Source organism: Hippoglossus stenolepis, chromosome 15, assembly GCF_022539355.2.
Source record: "Hippoglossus stenolepis isolate QCI-W04-F060 chromosome 15, HSTE1.2, whole genome shotgun sequence".
Classification (NCBI taxonomy): domain Eukaryota; kingdom Metazoa; phylum Chordata; class Actinopteri; order Pleuronectiformes; family Pleuronectidae; genus Hippoglossus; species Hippoglossus stenolepis.
In genome coordinates this window covers 17,814,376-17,828,177 of record NC_061497.1, presented here as the reverse complement: position 1 = coordinate 17,828,177, position 13,802 = coordinate 17,814,376, and the positions used below count along the sequence as shown (strand labels likewise).

At 43.0% G+C, this 13,802-nt stretch overlaps 2 protein-coding genes across 4 annotated transcripts in view; both read left to right on the top strand.

The window, feature by feature from the left end:
- The window catches only part of ccdc169 (coiled-coil domain containing 169), a 40,688-nt gene extending 33,517 nt beyond the window's left edge, over nt 1-7,171 (top strand). The window contains exons 3-8 of the mRNA XM_035177798.2: nt 1,324-1,434; nt 2,194-2,234; nt 3,737-3,835; nt 4,289-4,342; nt 4,884-4,978; nt 5,481-7,171. Coding sequence (XP_035033689.1) covers nt 1,324-1,434; nt 2,194-2,234; nt 3,737-3,835; nt 4,289-4,342; nt 4,884-4,978; nt 5,481-5,661 — 581 coding nt within the window. The 3' untranslated portion in view covers nt 5,662-7,171. The remainder of the gene's footprint in view (nt 1-1,323; nt 1,435-2,193; nt 2,235-3,736; nt 3,836-4,288; nt 4,343-4,883; nt 4,979-5,480) is intronic.
- Nucleotides 7,172-9,040: 1,869 nt separating this feature from the next.
- Nucleotides 9,041-13,802, top strand: part of LOC118122091 (serine/threonine-protein kinase DCLK1) — a 47,337-nt gene continuing 42,575 nt past the window's right edge. Inside the window, exons 1-3 of one of the 3 annotated variants that reach the window (XM_035178546.2) lie at nt 9,041-9,411; nt 9,957-10,352; nt 11,123-11,472. In XM_035178546.2, coding sequence (XP_035034437.1) covers nt 9,099-9,411; nt 9,957-10,352; nt 11,123-11,472 — 1,059 coding nt within the window. In that variant the 5' untranslated portion in view covers nt 9,041-9,098. The remainder of the gene's footprint in view (nt 9,412-9,956; nt 10,353-11,122; nt 11,473-13,802) is intronic. The other 2 variants (XM_047343620.1, XM_035178545.2) reach the window with 2 other exon arrangements.

Here is a 13,802-nt window from a genome sequence, read left to right as displayed (position 1 = left end):
TTATTATTATAACATGGAATCTCTAGATTGGTGTTTTGCCACATTGCTGCTTTGTATCGTTTTGTGTCGTGCAATTTGCAGCACTATTTGCCATGTGCTTGCATTATCATCCCTAAAGTTTTTACCATCCACGCAGTCGGTCAGACCTCAGATTCATCTGCAGTTGTGTGCTTGTTTGCTGTCACTTGGAATTAACCATATACGTATTGAGTTAAGTTTGTGGGAAACTTCCTGTGTGTATTCTTCCTTTGGTCACGTCCCACCCCTGGTTGAGTGTTTGAGCTTCAGTCTGTGGACAGCTGGTGTTACAGTCCAGTTTGAAATACCACCTGACTTCAGTCTTTTGAACATGTACTTGTATTTCTGTTGGGAGAGAATAAAAAACCAAACTGCTTCTCACCACTTCATCTCTGCCACGTTAATCGAGATGATCTAATAACTTGAGTGACCAAATAGTTACTGGATAATCCCTTCCACGTAATGATGACTGAAAATCCATCCATGCTTTCTTTAGTTAATTTGTACACACACACACACAAACGTTTCCATTCTTGACCAATTCATGCCTAACCTTAACCCAACCAGAACTCATATCTCATGGTCCCTAACCAGGACCTCAGTATGACCGGGCTTCAACGTGTAAGGTAACTAACGATCTCTGGTGAAACACTGTAGAATCTACAGGTTGTCTGAAAATGTGGTTAGATGATCATTTAAGTTCCACTAAAGAAAGATAGATGAATAGATGGATAGATGGATTAATAAATGGATAAATAGCTGATAGATAAATGGATAGATGGATGGATAGGTGGATAAATAGATGGATGGATGGATGGATGATTCTGAATGCAAAAATCAAGAGTCGTATGAAGCTAAATGAATAAATAAAAATAGAAATTATCATCAACAAAAGCAAACTGGAGTCAGGAGATAACAAACCTGGAGAACAGTCACTGAAACCAGTTTATAAATAGATTTTGCTTTTCACAAGACTTGACTTGCAAAGAGACTTACAATCAAGATTTTTGTTGACTTGCATTAAGCTGGAAGATTCAAATAGTTCAGATATTTATCTGTTTTTCATTTAGAGAAACTGTTAATTGAATGGCAGCTTCTCTCTAAAAGTGGGAAACCAGCTAAGAAGACTCCAAAAGCACGACACAGAAGCTCAGTCAAGTTAAAAAAAGGTTCTCTATCAACAAGCAGAGAATGAAATGTAAAGAAAATGTTATCTTAGCTGGTGTCCTCCAGTTTCTATCACTATCCCTCTTTTGGGTTGTTTATGAAATGTGACAGTTTCCTCTGTTTCTCCTTCTGCACCAGGTAACGAGTGGAAGACGAGGTATGAGACACAGATTGAGCTCAACAGACAGTTGGAAAGACAGATCTCACTCATCCACGAGAGACTGGAGGACCTGCGAGGGAACCCCATGGGTAAGTTCCAGCTTTTAAAGGCTTTTATTCTGGAAGAACATTCATGTGTTTGAGCAGCTGTGGCTCAGGAGGAAGAGCCGGTTGTCCACTAACCAGAAGGTTGTTGGTTCAATCAAATGATGTGAAGGATGATGTGCGATAGAAAATAGCATAAAATTGAAATAATCAAAATGATACCTCCAAAATACAAACCCATTACAGCTTGTTTCATAACCAAAATATTAATAATAATATTCTTCTTGACTTATTCATGTCTCCCACAGTGTGTGAAGGGCTGAATGTGATTTGTAGTGCAAGGTGCTTTTAGTACTTAAGACTATAAAAGCACAGTATAACTGCAGGCTGTTTAAATTTAGTAGGTTTTATTGGTTATGTAAATTCAAATCATGCTTTACACACGCGAACAGTTTGATTTACATTCTCCGCACCGAGAACTGAACCATAGCAATAAATCTACAAAAGAACTAGTTTAGATCAGGATTTTCTGTTTGCTCTGAAAGGAGAAAGAAGATAGGTGATGAAGCGTTCTTAAAGAATACAGTATAGTAATAGAGCCATATAAAGGTACAGTACTATATGCACAGTACAGCACAGGGTATATTTAATTCACAATGTTCCCATTTGAAAGATGCATGTTGAAATTCAAATATAATATATATTTATTCATATTCATTCATTCAGATATATTCATCTATCTCTAGTAAGTTTGTATCTATTGTGTTCGTACGTGATGTTCACACACTCTCTTGCTTTTCACAGATCGATTGGCCTCCATCCGGTCTTATGATGACATGGCAGTGGTGAGTGATCTGTTTTTCGCTGTGTTCCTTTTTGCTTTGGGAGGTTTTTAAAAAATGACGATGACACCCAGAGCTGGAGGTGTACATGAGTTAGAGGCTCACACCAGCAGAGAGAGCCAGAGACGCAGAATGAGGGGAGGAGACGGCAGCACAGAGAGAGTTGTAACAACAGCTTCCCTCCGTCCTCTCCACTGATGCACCAGTTTAATCACAGCACTGTAATCACAGGATTACAAACCAAGGGAGAGTGATGCGCACTAATTACAACGTTTTAACACACACACATGAATTCACTATAGAGTCTAAATATGTGTTTGTCCTTGTGCCTCAAGGCAGAACTAACAGATGCTCATTAGTGGAGCCGTGACCACGACACTGACCGGAGATCAGGAGTCAAACTGTGAGAGCGACACTTAGACAGACTGAATATGAGAGAAGAATATAGATTACTCTTCAGTTAGTGCCATGACGACATGTTAGGACCATGGTAACAAATAGAGCAACAACAGATAATTGTGGTGTCATCAGTACTTGTATACTGTACCTCCTGAATTCTGATCTTTACAATGCATCAGCAAATTAATATATCTCTGATACTTTTAATAATATACTTTGAGTTAGCATGTGTTGTGAACTTGTGGAGGGGCTTCACAATCATTGATTAGGATGAAAATGATCGGAGGGGTAATGTATACCCCAAACAGACAATGCACATTTTTTATATTGTAATAAACACATTTCATGATGACTTCATCACAACATCATTTCACCATTTATGAGGAATGATTGTATAATGTTAATAATCTGTAGAAAGTTAATGCATTACTACACTATACAATGTAATTTCCTAACTTCATATTGATTTAATCTCTACCATATGATCATAAATTATATTTCACAATCAAAATAAGCTTCATGTTGTGTCCATAGTGCTTTGGGATGGAGAGATACCTCAAAAAGTGCATTTCTTAAATATGCATGATGTCATTTCTGACTTCATTGTGACTTCTTCATGATGTCACATGATGGGGGGAATTCTGATCATTATAAGCTTTAGAATTGGAAAGATTTTATCTTGGAAAAAAACATTTTCAGACCATATTTTTGTATCTAGCTTAGACCGATCTGCTCCAAAAGTCTTGAGATAAGTTTGTGAAGATCCGTCCATTATTTTGTAACCACACACACTCGCCCACACACAGAAACGGGTGAAAACAACACGGTGCTTTCCGCCTGCCAAGCTTGCACACAGTATTTGAATAAGCAGGATTAACATATGTATTTCAAATGCTTACATAAAAATGTAACTGCAATCTGCAGGCATGCTTAACATACTTTGCTGAGTTAAAAACACCCGATTGGTTCTTTAAAAACTGGTTTAGAAACATTTCAAATGTACAATACACAATAACAAGGACGAGAGGGATTCAAACCCAGAAATACACCAGGTCTCCTCCCTCTTTATTATAAGTCTCTTGTTGTGTTTACACGTTTCCCTGCAGGAAACACTGAGGCAGCGTCTGAAGCTCCTGAGCGAAGAGAAGTGCGACCTCCAGACTCAGCTGATGGACTGTCACCTCAGAACCCAACAGGAGGGAAAGGTGCTGGTGTCAGTTGTTGTCGCTGATACAGTTACAGGGATTTTCTGTTGAGCATTACCGAAGGTCACAATGTGTCCTGGTCCAGTTTGATTATTTCTTAGACAAACGGCTTTAAATTCTCCCATGTTAAACATATTAAAGTGACAAATTACCATCATTAGCAAAGAATTGAAAAAGATTTGTCTGATATTTTGTGAATGTTTCGCATTCCTTTTTGTCTTGTGCTGCTACGACCGGGCCAATGTGCTCTTAGGTTGGTGATTTGGTTCTTTGTTTATTGTTCTGCTCAACAAACAGCAAGATTTCAGATGAATGTGGGTTTAACGCACGACACGTGCAACCACTAACTCCCTGTTGTAATCTGCTGCTCGTTAACATTGTAGAAATATACACACACAACAAGCACTTTGCCACGAGCAGACAGATTACTGACAGCTCCTCTGTTTCTTTCAGGCATTTCACAAAACCAACGACGAGAGACGGGCGTATCTTTCAGAAATTGCCAAGGTAAGCGTTCTCTTTGATCCGTGATAATACAAGTTCTCACAACTCCTGGCAGTTCAAGCAAGTCGCTCTAAAACCAAACATATTGACTACAAATCATCAGATATTCATTATACGGCAACCTGAAGAATTGCTGCAATGGCAAAGTGCTACAAAAGAACAGTAGAGTGCAAAGAGCAGCAGGTCTAATTATGATTTCTCATTCATCCTCTGGAGCTGCTCTGTCCTGTTGTGTAACAGCCGAGTCCCTGTTCAGTGAAAAAAGTTACTCAAGGACTTTCTGCCTAATGCTGCAACATCAGTGGTTCCTGCAGGGCTGAAGGAAATACAGCTGCAAGGAAATCAACCACATTTCCCTCTAAACATTTTAGAATCACACATTTCTATGTGTTGAAGCATTTCACAACGTGTGACTGGCTCTTCCCTGTGAACCAAAACAGACACACACATGCAGTGCATAATGAACAAACAGGTGGACTTAAGGTTTATGAGTCTGAAGTGCTTGGAACTGTAATTTCTCCCCATCTATCCCCATCTGCCACAGCTGTCCTCCACCATCGAGGCCCAAAGAAGACAGTACTCCACCCGGCCACAAGGGGCGCTAGACAGCAAACTGAGGAGCTCAGTGAGGCACAACAGGTAGAGGTGATGGACACAAAAATATAAGAGAACAAAATGGCATCAAAATGACTGAATATGTGAATAAAAACTGGACATTAATCCTTCACATGAGTACCACTTGTTTGAGGTTGTCTGAATTATATAGTTCAATATCAGTTTGTTCTTAGTTTCATTTTTGTATTGGGTTTACCCAGCTTCATTTATGATTTGCCAAATGTAATGCAACTTAAGGTAAATGTAAGTAGGAACAATCTTTTTTGATGCCCTGAGACTGAAGAGAGACAAAGACAAGACACTAAAATTTGAATCTCCTTGACTATTTTACTACATTTACTGTAAGTAGATATCATTCTATTATTTCCTGGCAAACTGATGTGTATATTACTGTGTGTTAATATTGGAGTTGCTGCACAAGCTCTTGACATGCAACTAATAAATTAATCATGCTGCAGAAATGAGCACAGCCTTCATTCACATACTGCAGGTCTTTAATTTCCTCCTCTCATCTCTTGGTGCTTAGAGGGAAGCAGAGCAGCAGGAATGCAGAGGCTTATCCTAAGAAAGGAAAAGAAAGAGAAGAAGAAGGTGGAGGAGGAGCGAACGTGAAAGGAGGAGGTGGTTGTGGGGCAACAGCAGAGAGGAGAGAAGAGGAGAGGTCCCAGAGGGGGAACAGGTTACCCACCATAAAGCACTATACCTGAAACACAATCCCTGACCCAGACCTGATGTTAGAGGCCCTTTCTTAAAATACAGTAAATGTTGCTGTCTCCTGCGTATGATGGACTGATGGCAGAAGACATTTTCTATATTCTTTTTTATTTGTGCATTTGATTTTGTACTTTGTACGCGTCTGTCAGTTTCATATGTTTTTGTAAACATTTCTCAAATATTAGAGATGGCAGATATTACAAGCTTTGAGCGCAGTGAGGTCATATCCAAACACATCTCCTACAACTTGCATTACGTAAGCAGCAGCACTTCCACCTCTCACACAGTATGTAGTTCATCTGCAGAGCAACAGAGTCCCCCCCCCGCCCCACCGACCACCTTTACAAATGTGGGAGTAAGAAATCTGTGTCCAAGTAGTGAATATGAAAATTGCCAGAAGCTGTTTCATTCGTGTTTTGTGGAGCAGTGCGGAGGATGGGTTCAGTTCCTGTCAGCTTCAAAACTCCGAGCTGAAACAGTTTCTCCTTACTAAGGACGCACAGGCAATACAAGCATGAATTCATCAATTTGTTTAAATAGTTGAGTTTTATCTCATGAATATAACACTTTAGGTTAAAAAGTAAAGAAAACTATTTTTTTCCCCAAGCTGATTTTTAAACTATATATACAGATAAATGATATGTTGCAACTAATTTTGATTTTGTACCTAAACATGGTTCAATCACAGTAATTTATTTGTTCATTCAATAAAAGTACTCCAGAATCAGTGAATGCTCTAAAAGCTACAGGAGACTTTTCTTTGTGTTTGCTGGAATCGACTACACGGTCTTAAAATCCCTGCAGCAGCACAGAGTGAATTCAGTTTTCAGGAGTATTTTAGCTTTACAGGCTCACTTTCTGTATGTTTCTGTTCCCGGCTGAGTCGGCGAACGATCCTGAATGTGCTGCTGCGGTGGTGACGGGTTGTTTATCTTAGATTAATGACTTCATTTAAAGACAGCCAGGAAGTGTTGCCTCATAAGAGGGAGAGCACACTGCTCTCTGCCTCCGTCTTCAAGCTCATGTTACTACAACTCCGTGCGTGCTGCCCCTCCTCCTCCTCCTCAGGTGAAACGTGGTGACAAATCAATACACCATGTGTCAAAACACCACATGAATCACACTATTGCTGCCTGCCCCTGCTAATTCACTTCTCTCTGCACTCACCATGCTGCAAAAGAAATGTGTACATGCAGTGCGTGTGTGTGCAGAAGACAAGTGTAGATGTGAAATACAGCACAATACTTGTGAATTGAATATCTCGACTTTTTACGGCCATCCCCACGTTCACACATTGTGTGATGTGCAAACTTGTTGTTGCATAAAGATGCAGTGATTGCTGACAGCATCTGTCAACAGTCTGCGGGGGCAGTCTTTTAAATGTCTCTCCTGAGCTCTAAAATGAAGACATATTTAATCTTGCATGTGCTAACTTGTGTCTTAACGTGTGTTTTAGTGTCGCTGAAACAACTATTACAATAAAAAAATTGGAAGTCGTGAGTCAAGGGCATAAAAAAGTAATTATCTTTTGTTTTTTTATGACGCAAAGAAAAATCATGAAACTGTCCACTCCACATTAAATATTCTCCGTGAAGTTTAACTTGTAATTAAAATAAATTGTTTCTGCAAAGACTCTTTGATGGCCCTGCCCACAGATGTCAGAATTCTCCTTCTTTGAATAATTTCACCCAATTTTATGGCTGGCATGCATGAATGCAACATTACCAAGTCTCCTGTGTATCACGCTAGTCAGCTGCAATACTGTGAGGAAGCGAATCAACCGTTATGTTCAGGATGGTTTATTACTTTAAAAATGCGTGATCCAATGAAAGCACTAAAAACGTAGAAAAGCTACAGGTATGTGATTTGAACACATTTGGACTCTGACAAAAACCTGACTCACAAGTTCCTGTGGAAATGAGAGCACTAAATGTGTCCTGCCCTTGTCCTCCATCTTTCTTACCCTGGCCTAACGACAGTCCCCCCACACATGCCCTGCTTCATTGAGACAGGAACACCTTGTCAGGCCCTCAGTTCGTGACGCACACTGGGTCCCCGCGCGCGTCTCCTCGAAATAGAGAAAAATCTGTGTGTGTGTGTGGGGGGGGTTAAAAAAATCCTTCCTTCTGTCACTGTCACACACTTTGATGGATTCATATTCACGCAAGCTGGTCTGCTCACGGAAGCGGCCATAAAAGATGCAAGCATGTACCCTGCTGGACATTTTGGATTAGACGAAGTAGATCTTCTAAAAACAGGCAGTGAATAAATGTCACACTCACAAACGAAAGGGAAACTTTTACACAATAAAGCTGTGATGTATTCAACAGGCAAAACAATGGGAATCGTCACTGGCACAGATAAATGCTGGGTAGCACACACTCTCATATGGATCACAGGGGAGTGGTGATGGAGCAGAACTGGGTGGTCTCTCGGGGGCCAGGATGTAGGCCAGGGGTCTGTATCTGTTCCAGCGCTCGGGGAGATCATCTCCTGCTGTTACATGCAAACAAACCTCAGAGCTCATGGGAAGTAACAAGCTTACTGTATATGAGAGTGACACATGCAGCATTTCCTCTCTAGCTCTCATGCAGTCCCACGTCACATTCGTCACGCTGGTTTTGGATCCTCGTGGACGCTGCTCTGTGTGGTTTCATCGACATAGTTAACGTTCAGCTTCCTTCAGACTCCTGTGGTTAATACAGTGGAGGGAGGGAGTTACGTAACATCTCACGTGCAAATGTTCCAGTGGGTTAAACATAAGGCTGCTGCTGCTGTGCAGTCTCAAGGTTTTAATGAGATGAGATTAGTCCATGCACGCCAACCTATAGGCTGTATGGGCTGGTGGTTCTCAAATGGGGGTCCGCAAACAGTTTGCAGAATCAGCCATTAGAATATTGTTCTGAAAATATTTTTAAAACATAGATATCTTCTCATATGGTTTTCTCACATGTCAAATTATTCCTAGGAGCATATATGCAGGGGTCCCTGTCATATTTTATATCTTGTATAGGTGGACCTTGGCTGAGAAAACTTTGAGAACTTCTGATATAGGCAACTTGTATATCTACAGTTTATGTTAACTCTTTTGATAAACAAAATAATCCACACTCACAAACATGCAGATATAACCATATGTAATATATAGTATATGTAAAATGAAATTAATACATATAGGATATAGGATTATAGTTCAGGTACTTCTGAGACCTCATTTACCCATATGTATTATTATTATTCAGATTTTTCATAATTTGGACAAGATCGACACCCCTCCCCAGCCGACGCGTGTCTCTTGGAGGGGGTGCGTCCAGCAAGCGTGGGTTTGCATCCTAATGAAGAGGTGGTGGTGGTGGTGGTGGGAGGGTGCCTCAGTGGAAATCACGACCGAGTGACGTGGCGGGGGAGAGAGGAGGTGGGTGAGGAGAGAATGGGAGGGGAAACAGCTGCCACCTCGTCCATTCCCAGTCCAGCCTGTGCCTCTTTACGCGCACACACTGGTGTTCGGTGCTGGTGGAGGTGGTGGTGGTGGTGGTGGTGGAGAAATCAACAGGACAACAAAGGGACACACAGAGGAGACAGACAGAGAGAGGGGGGGGTCTCTCTCTGCAGGATCCAGGACTGGAATCACACTTCACCATCAGCGACCAGCTCACTGAACTCTTTTCCTTCGTGTCTGCAGGGACACGCAGCATCAGTCAGGCTGGAGGTGACCGTCAGAGAAGCGCTAATCGCGCGTTTGGGTAAGTGCGTCAAAATCCTCTTAACGTGAAAAGTGATCCTTTCTTTTATTGTTGTTTTTGAATTCTCTACCTCTGACGATCCACGTCTCTTGATCCGAAACACATCAATGTATAAATATATAGATTTTTATTATTTGCTCCAGTGGCATCCTGGGGTATTTATTTTGGAGTTGGGTCCCTGTGGGTGAAGGCTGCGGTTCTCTGTGCCACGCGCGCATCCTGTGAATATGTATAAAGAGGGGCATTAATGGGCTGTTATCGATTCGTGACCGTCGCCCTGTCCCCTCTCTGCACATCCACCTGCGCCTCAGGACAACTGTGCCTGATGGTGCGGCTCGTCATGGAGCGCACTGTCCAGCACTGCCCGGCTTAAGAGCACTTAATCTGTCATTAGGGAGTTATTTTCAGACCGTGCGCCAGCGACGGACTCCGGCTGCTTTTACGCCTCGTCCCCATCTCTCCTGCTTGTTTCTGTTTGACTTGCCCCGCCGCTAAAAAAAAACTTTCACCCACAACCCGATCTCTTCGCGTTGTGTGTCTCCCAGACAGCACGGCCGTTGTCGTGAGCCTCGGCAGCGAGATGGAGTTGGAGCACTTCGACGATCGGGACAAAGGTCAGCGGCACGGCCGCTCCAGTGCGCGGATGAACGGGGTGGCGAGCCCGACGCACAGCGCCCACTGCAGCCTGTACCGGACCCGCACCCTGAAGACGCTGAGCGCGGAGAAGAGGGCCATGAAGGTCCGCTTCTACCGCAACGGAGACCGCTACTTCAACGGGATAGTGTACGCCATCTCCGTGGACAGGTTCCGGACCTTTGACGCACTGCTGGCCGATCTGACCCGCTCTCTGTCCGACAATGTCAACCTGCCCCAGGGGGTCCGGACCATCTACACCCTGGATGGCTCCAAGAAGATCGCCAGTGTTGATCAACTTGTAGAAGGTGAGGATAAGAAGGCTACACGGCTCACTTAGCGGGTTACACAACCAGGGCTTGACATGTAGAAGCTTTTCAGTCCTGGACTCATATTCCAAAATCCAGTTGGACACATTCTGCCTGTCTGTGCATCCCTTCTTCTCCTAAAGAACCAGCCCTGCCTCACCTGTCAGCTGCCATGTTCTGTGCTGCCATGTTCTGTGATCCTCTCCTGCACATTCACTTGCTGCACAGAACTCATCTAATACCATGGCCCCACAATTAGACCCATTTGAAATCAGGCTCAACACTACATGTGGTCCAAAACTGGCTAATCCAGCAGAGCAGACTGTAGATTATTATTATGAAGATTATATCACTGGTTGGATTGCCATCTGGTGTCAGAGGCATATGTTTCGTCTAAGATTAGCTCTCTCCTGATCTGTTTTACTCCAATACTGTGCATGCCAGTATCATTACTGTGATGGGAGGAGCTGTAAACTGTCAGCATCTTCTTTAATTGATATAGGATTTGAGAAATATATATAAATATACAAAAGTAGAAAGAAAAGCAAGCTGTATGAATCTGTTTATCAAAGATGTTTAGTGTCTGCAGCTGCTGGTTAGAAGATGTTGCTCAGAACAAAGATTCTTCCCTCCTTTCTTTACCTTTCTTCTCATTTTGACCATTTTTCTTGAACTTCCCATCTCCCAAGAGAAAGAGGTTCTCATCTCTTTTGATATTTTCTAAATCTTGTATTACTTTTGACAAGTAATCTTGCTCTCCCTTCTCCCAGGTGACAGTTACGTCTGCAGCTCCATTGAAGCCTTCAAAAAGTTGGATTACACAAAGAACGTGAACCCCAACTGGTCGGTGAACGTCAAGGCCGCGGCGGCGTCCTCCCGCGGCCCTCCATCCTTGGGCAGCGCCAAGGCCAGCGGACCAGAGAACCGTGAAAACAAGGAGTTCATACGTCCAAAGCTCGTGACAGTGGTGCGGAGCGGCGTGAAGCCCCGCAAAGCTGTGAGGATCCTGCTGAACAAGAAAACCGCCCATTCTTACGAACAGGTCCTCACCGACATCACTGACGCCATCAAGCTTGACTCCGGAATAGTGAAGAAGATCTACACACTGGAGGGGAAACTGGTGAGAAATCTTTGTATTGAATGAATACATTTCTCATTTGTGTCAGAATGTGTCCGATTGGATTGCAAGGACATCAGACATGGCTTTAACGTGGTTTTATCATGGCTGGTACTGCTGGGAATATAGAGGGATTCTTTTCTGTTGCTGTGTTGGACGACGTTTTATGTGCAGCAGAAAGACTTAAAATCAAGGTGACTAACAATTACTCGTTCATGAAGGTGGTGGTTTTTGCGACGGTGTTGCTTGGAAAGGGAAAACACAGATCAACAGGCTGTTAGAAGGCTCCGAACGGATAAATATTTAATGACCACAGGCTCATTTCTCTTTAATGAGCCCTTTATGAATGAAGAGCATCCGTGTCCCCCGTTTACAGTTGGAGCTGTGGAGACAAACGTGTGACACAGCGAGTGAAAGAGGTCGAGAGAAGGTAAAAGTCGATGAATGGAGTCTGGGTTCTCTCCCACGCTGCAGCAATGTGTGCCAGAGCTTTGCCTCCCAACACAAAAATAAGTCTCGGGCTCCTTGACAGTCCACCCACCTTTCCAGCTCCCTCTCAGCTCAGCTGTGGAGGTAGAGGGTATAAAAAGAACTACTGTAAGATAGTGTAAGTGCACAGTAAACATACGCAGACTCATGCACATTTTCTCGGCTGGTTCTGTGCATGTGGAAGTGGCTCTGACCTTGGTCTGCACTGCAGTTAAACGCAGTTTATCTGTGCTGACACATGCTCATGTTTGTGGAGAGGGGACAGAGAGAGAAAGACAAAACATCTCTTTGAGAGTTTTATATTCTTAACCTCTTCGGTGTCTTCCTGTTTGTCTCTGTGTCACTTCCTCTCTCACGCACCATCAATGGTTCTGACTGTCGGTCTGCTCTCTGTCTAGGTCGTGTTGTAGCTCCAGGTTATTGAGCTGTTTGAAACACTTTCTGTTTGACATCAAGGGCGTCCTTTCATTTTGTGTCGCACAGCAGCAATCATCTCCCGATTGGCTAATTTGTGATTGTCACAATTGTGCTCTTTTCATTAAGTCCCTCAGTGTTACCGTTTATCCCAGTTGTAAAGATTAATCGTGCTGTCCGTGTAATGACCTACTTTCAACCCAGCAGGAAGTCATTCCAGATTCCCTGACCTGACCTGCTGCGAGATCCCAGCACCAGCCAATAAAATCCAGTCAGATCAGATCAGGTTTTCCCTGAGAAACCTCCTGTCGGGGATTAAACTCGCGCTTTTGCACAAGTGCTCGACAGCTCTGTGGTGGCCACTTGTTACAGTTGTCCTGGAGATTACACAATAAACGCTGCTCTCGCCCAGTTCACCCCACTGCGATTGGAAGTAAGACTATTATGGTTGTTCTATTTTTAGATGTGATATTGATTGGGCCTGTAGGCATGGTAACACGCTCGCTACCAAACTGGGCTGAGTGCAGAACCAAGTCCTCGTTTTCTGTATGTGTGACTGCGAATGTGTGCGTGGGTTAATGCACGTGGGAGCGTGTGCGTCTCTGAATATGTTACTAAGTGAACTGCCAATGGAAGAATGAGGGATTTTAAAGCAAGATGGGAATGAATACAAAGGAGTGAGAGTTTCCATGAGTGCTTGGAAATCCACGACGAGACTGGAACAGCCGTCTCCTTCTGATTGGGTGAAAGGTCTCAGAAAACACTGGATAATCGTGTAGCAAATTTAAACCCTCTGTGAAATGTAGTTAATCCATGTTAACTTAACCGTTTCAGGGAATAAGGCTCAGCATAACATTACATTATGAAAATATGATGAACTAACAATTGCATAAACTGTCTAGATACACATTTGAATAAAAAAAGAATCATAACAACAACAAACAGATGAATGAAGGGATGAACTAACTGTATGTTATGACACTCAAAGTGTGAGCTAAAGGTAATTACCTGCCCTGGGACATGGTTACTTTAAGGGTTAAGTGTTTTTGTGAGAATGGGCCTGCTGCCGTCAGCTGAGCCACGTCCGTCAGCCGGCCTACGGCAGAAGTAGGTTTCTGGGCCTTCTTGGCAGTAACGTTGCGTCTCGGCAGAGCTGCAGAGCCCCGAGAGAGCATCTGAGAACCGGAGCTCAGGCTCCTTGCTTTCATTAACCCCTGTAATGAGGCCAGAGACAGTGGGGCAGGATGTATATGTACTGTACATCCCCACAGCCCTATTCTTCATCTTCTTCATCTTCTTCATCTTCTTCATCTTCTTCATCTTCTTCCCTTTCTCTTTGTTTCGAATTGTTCTCAGCTGCTCACTAGACTGTTCATGTGGGTTTAAAACAAAAATTATATTTTTTACTAATTTTATTCTGCTTAAATGTT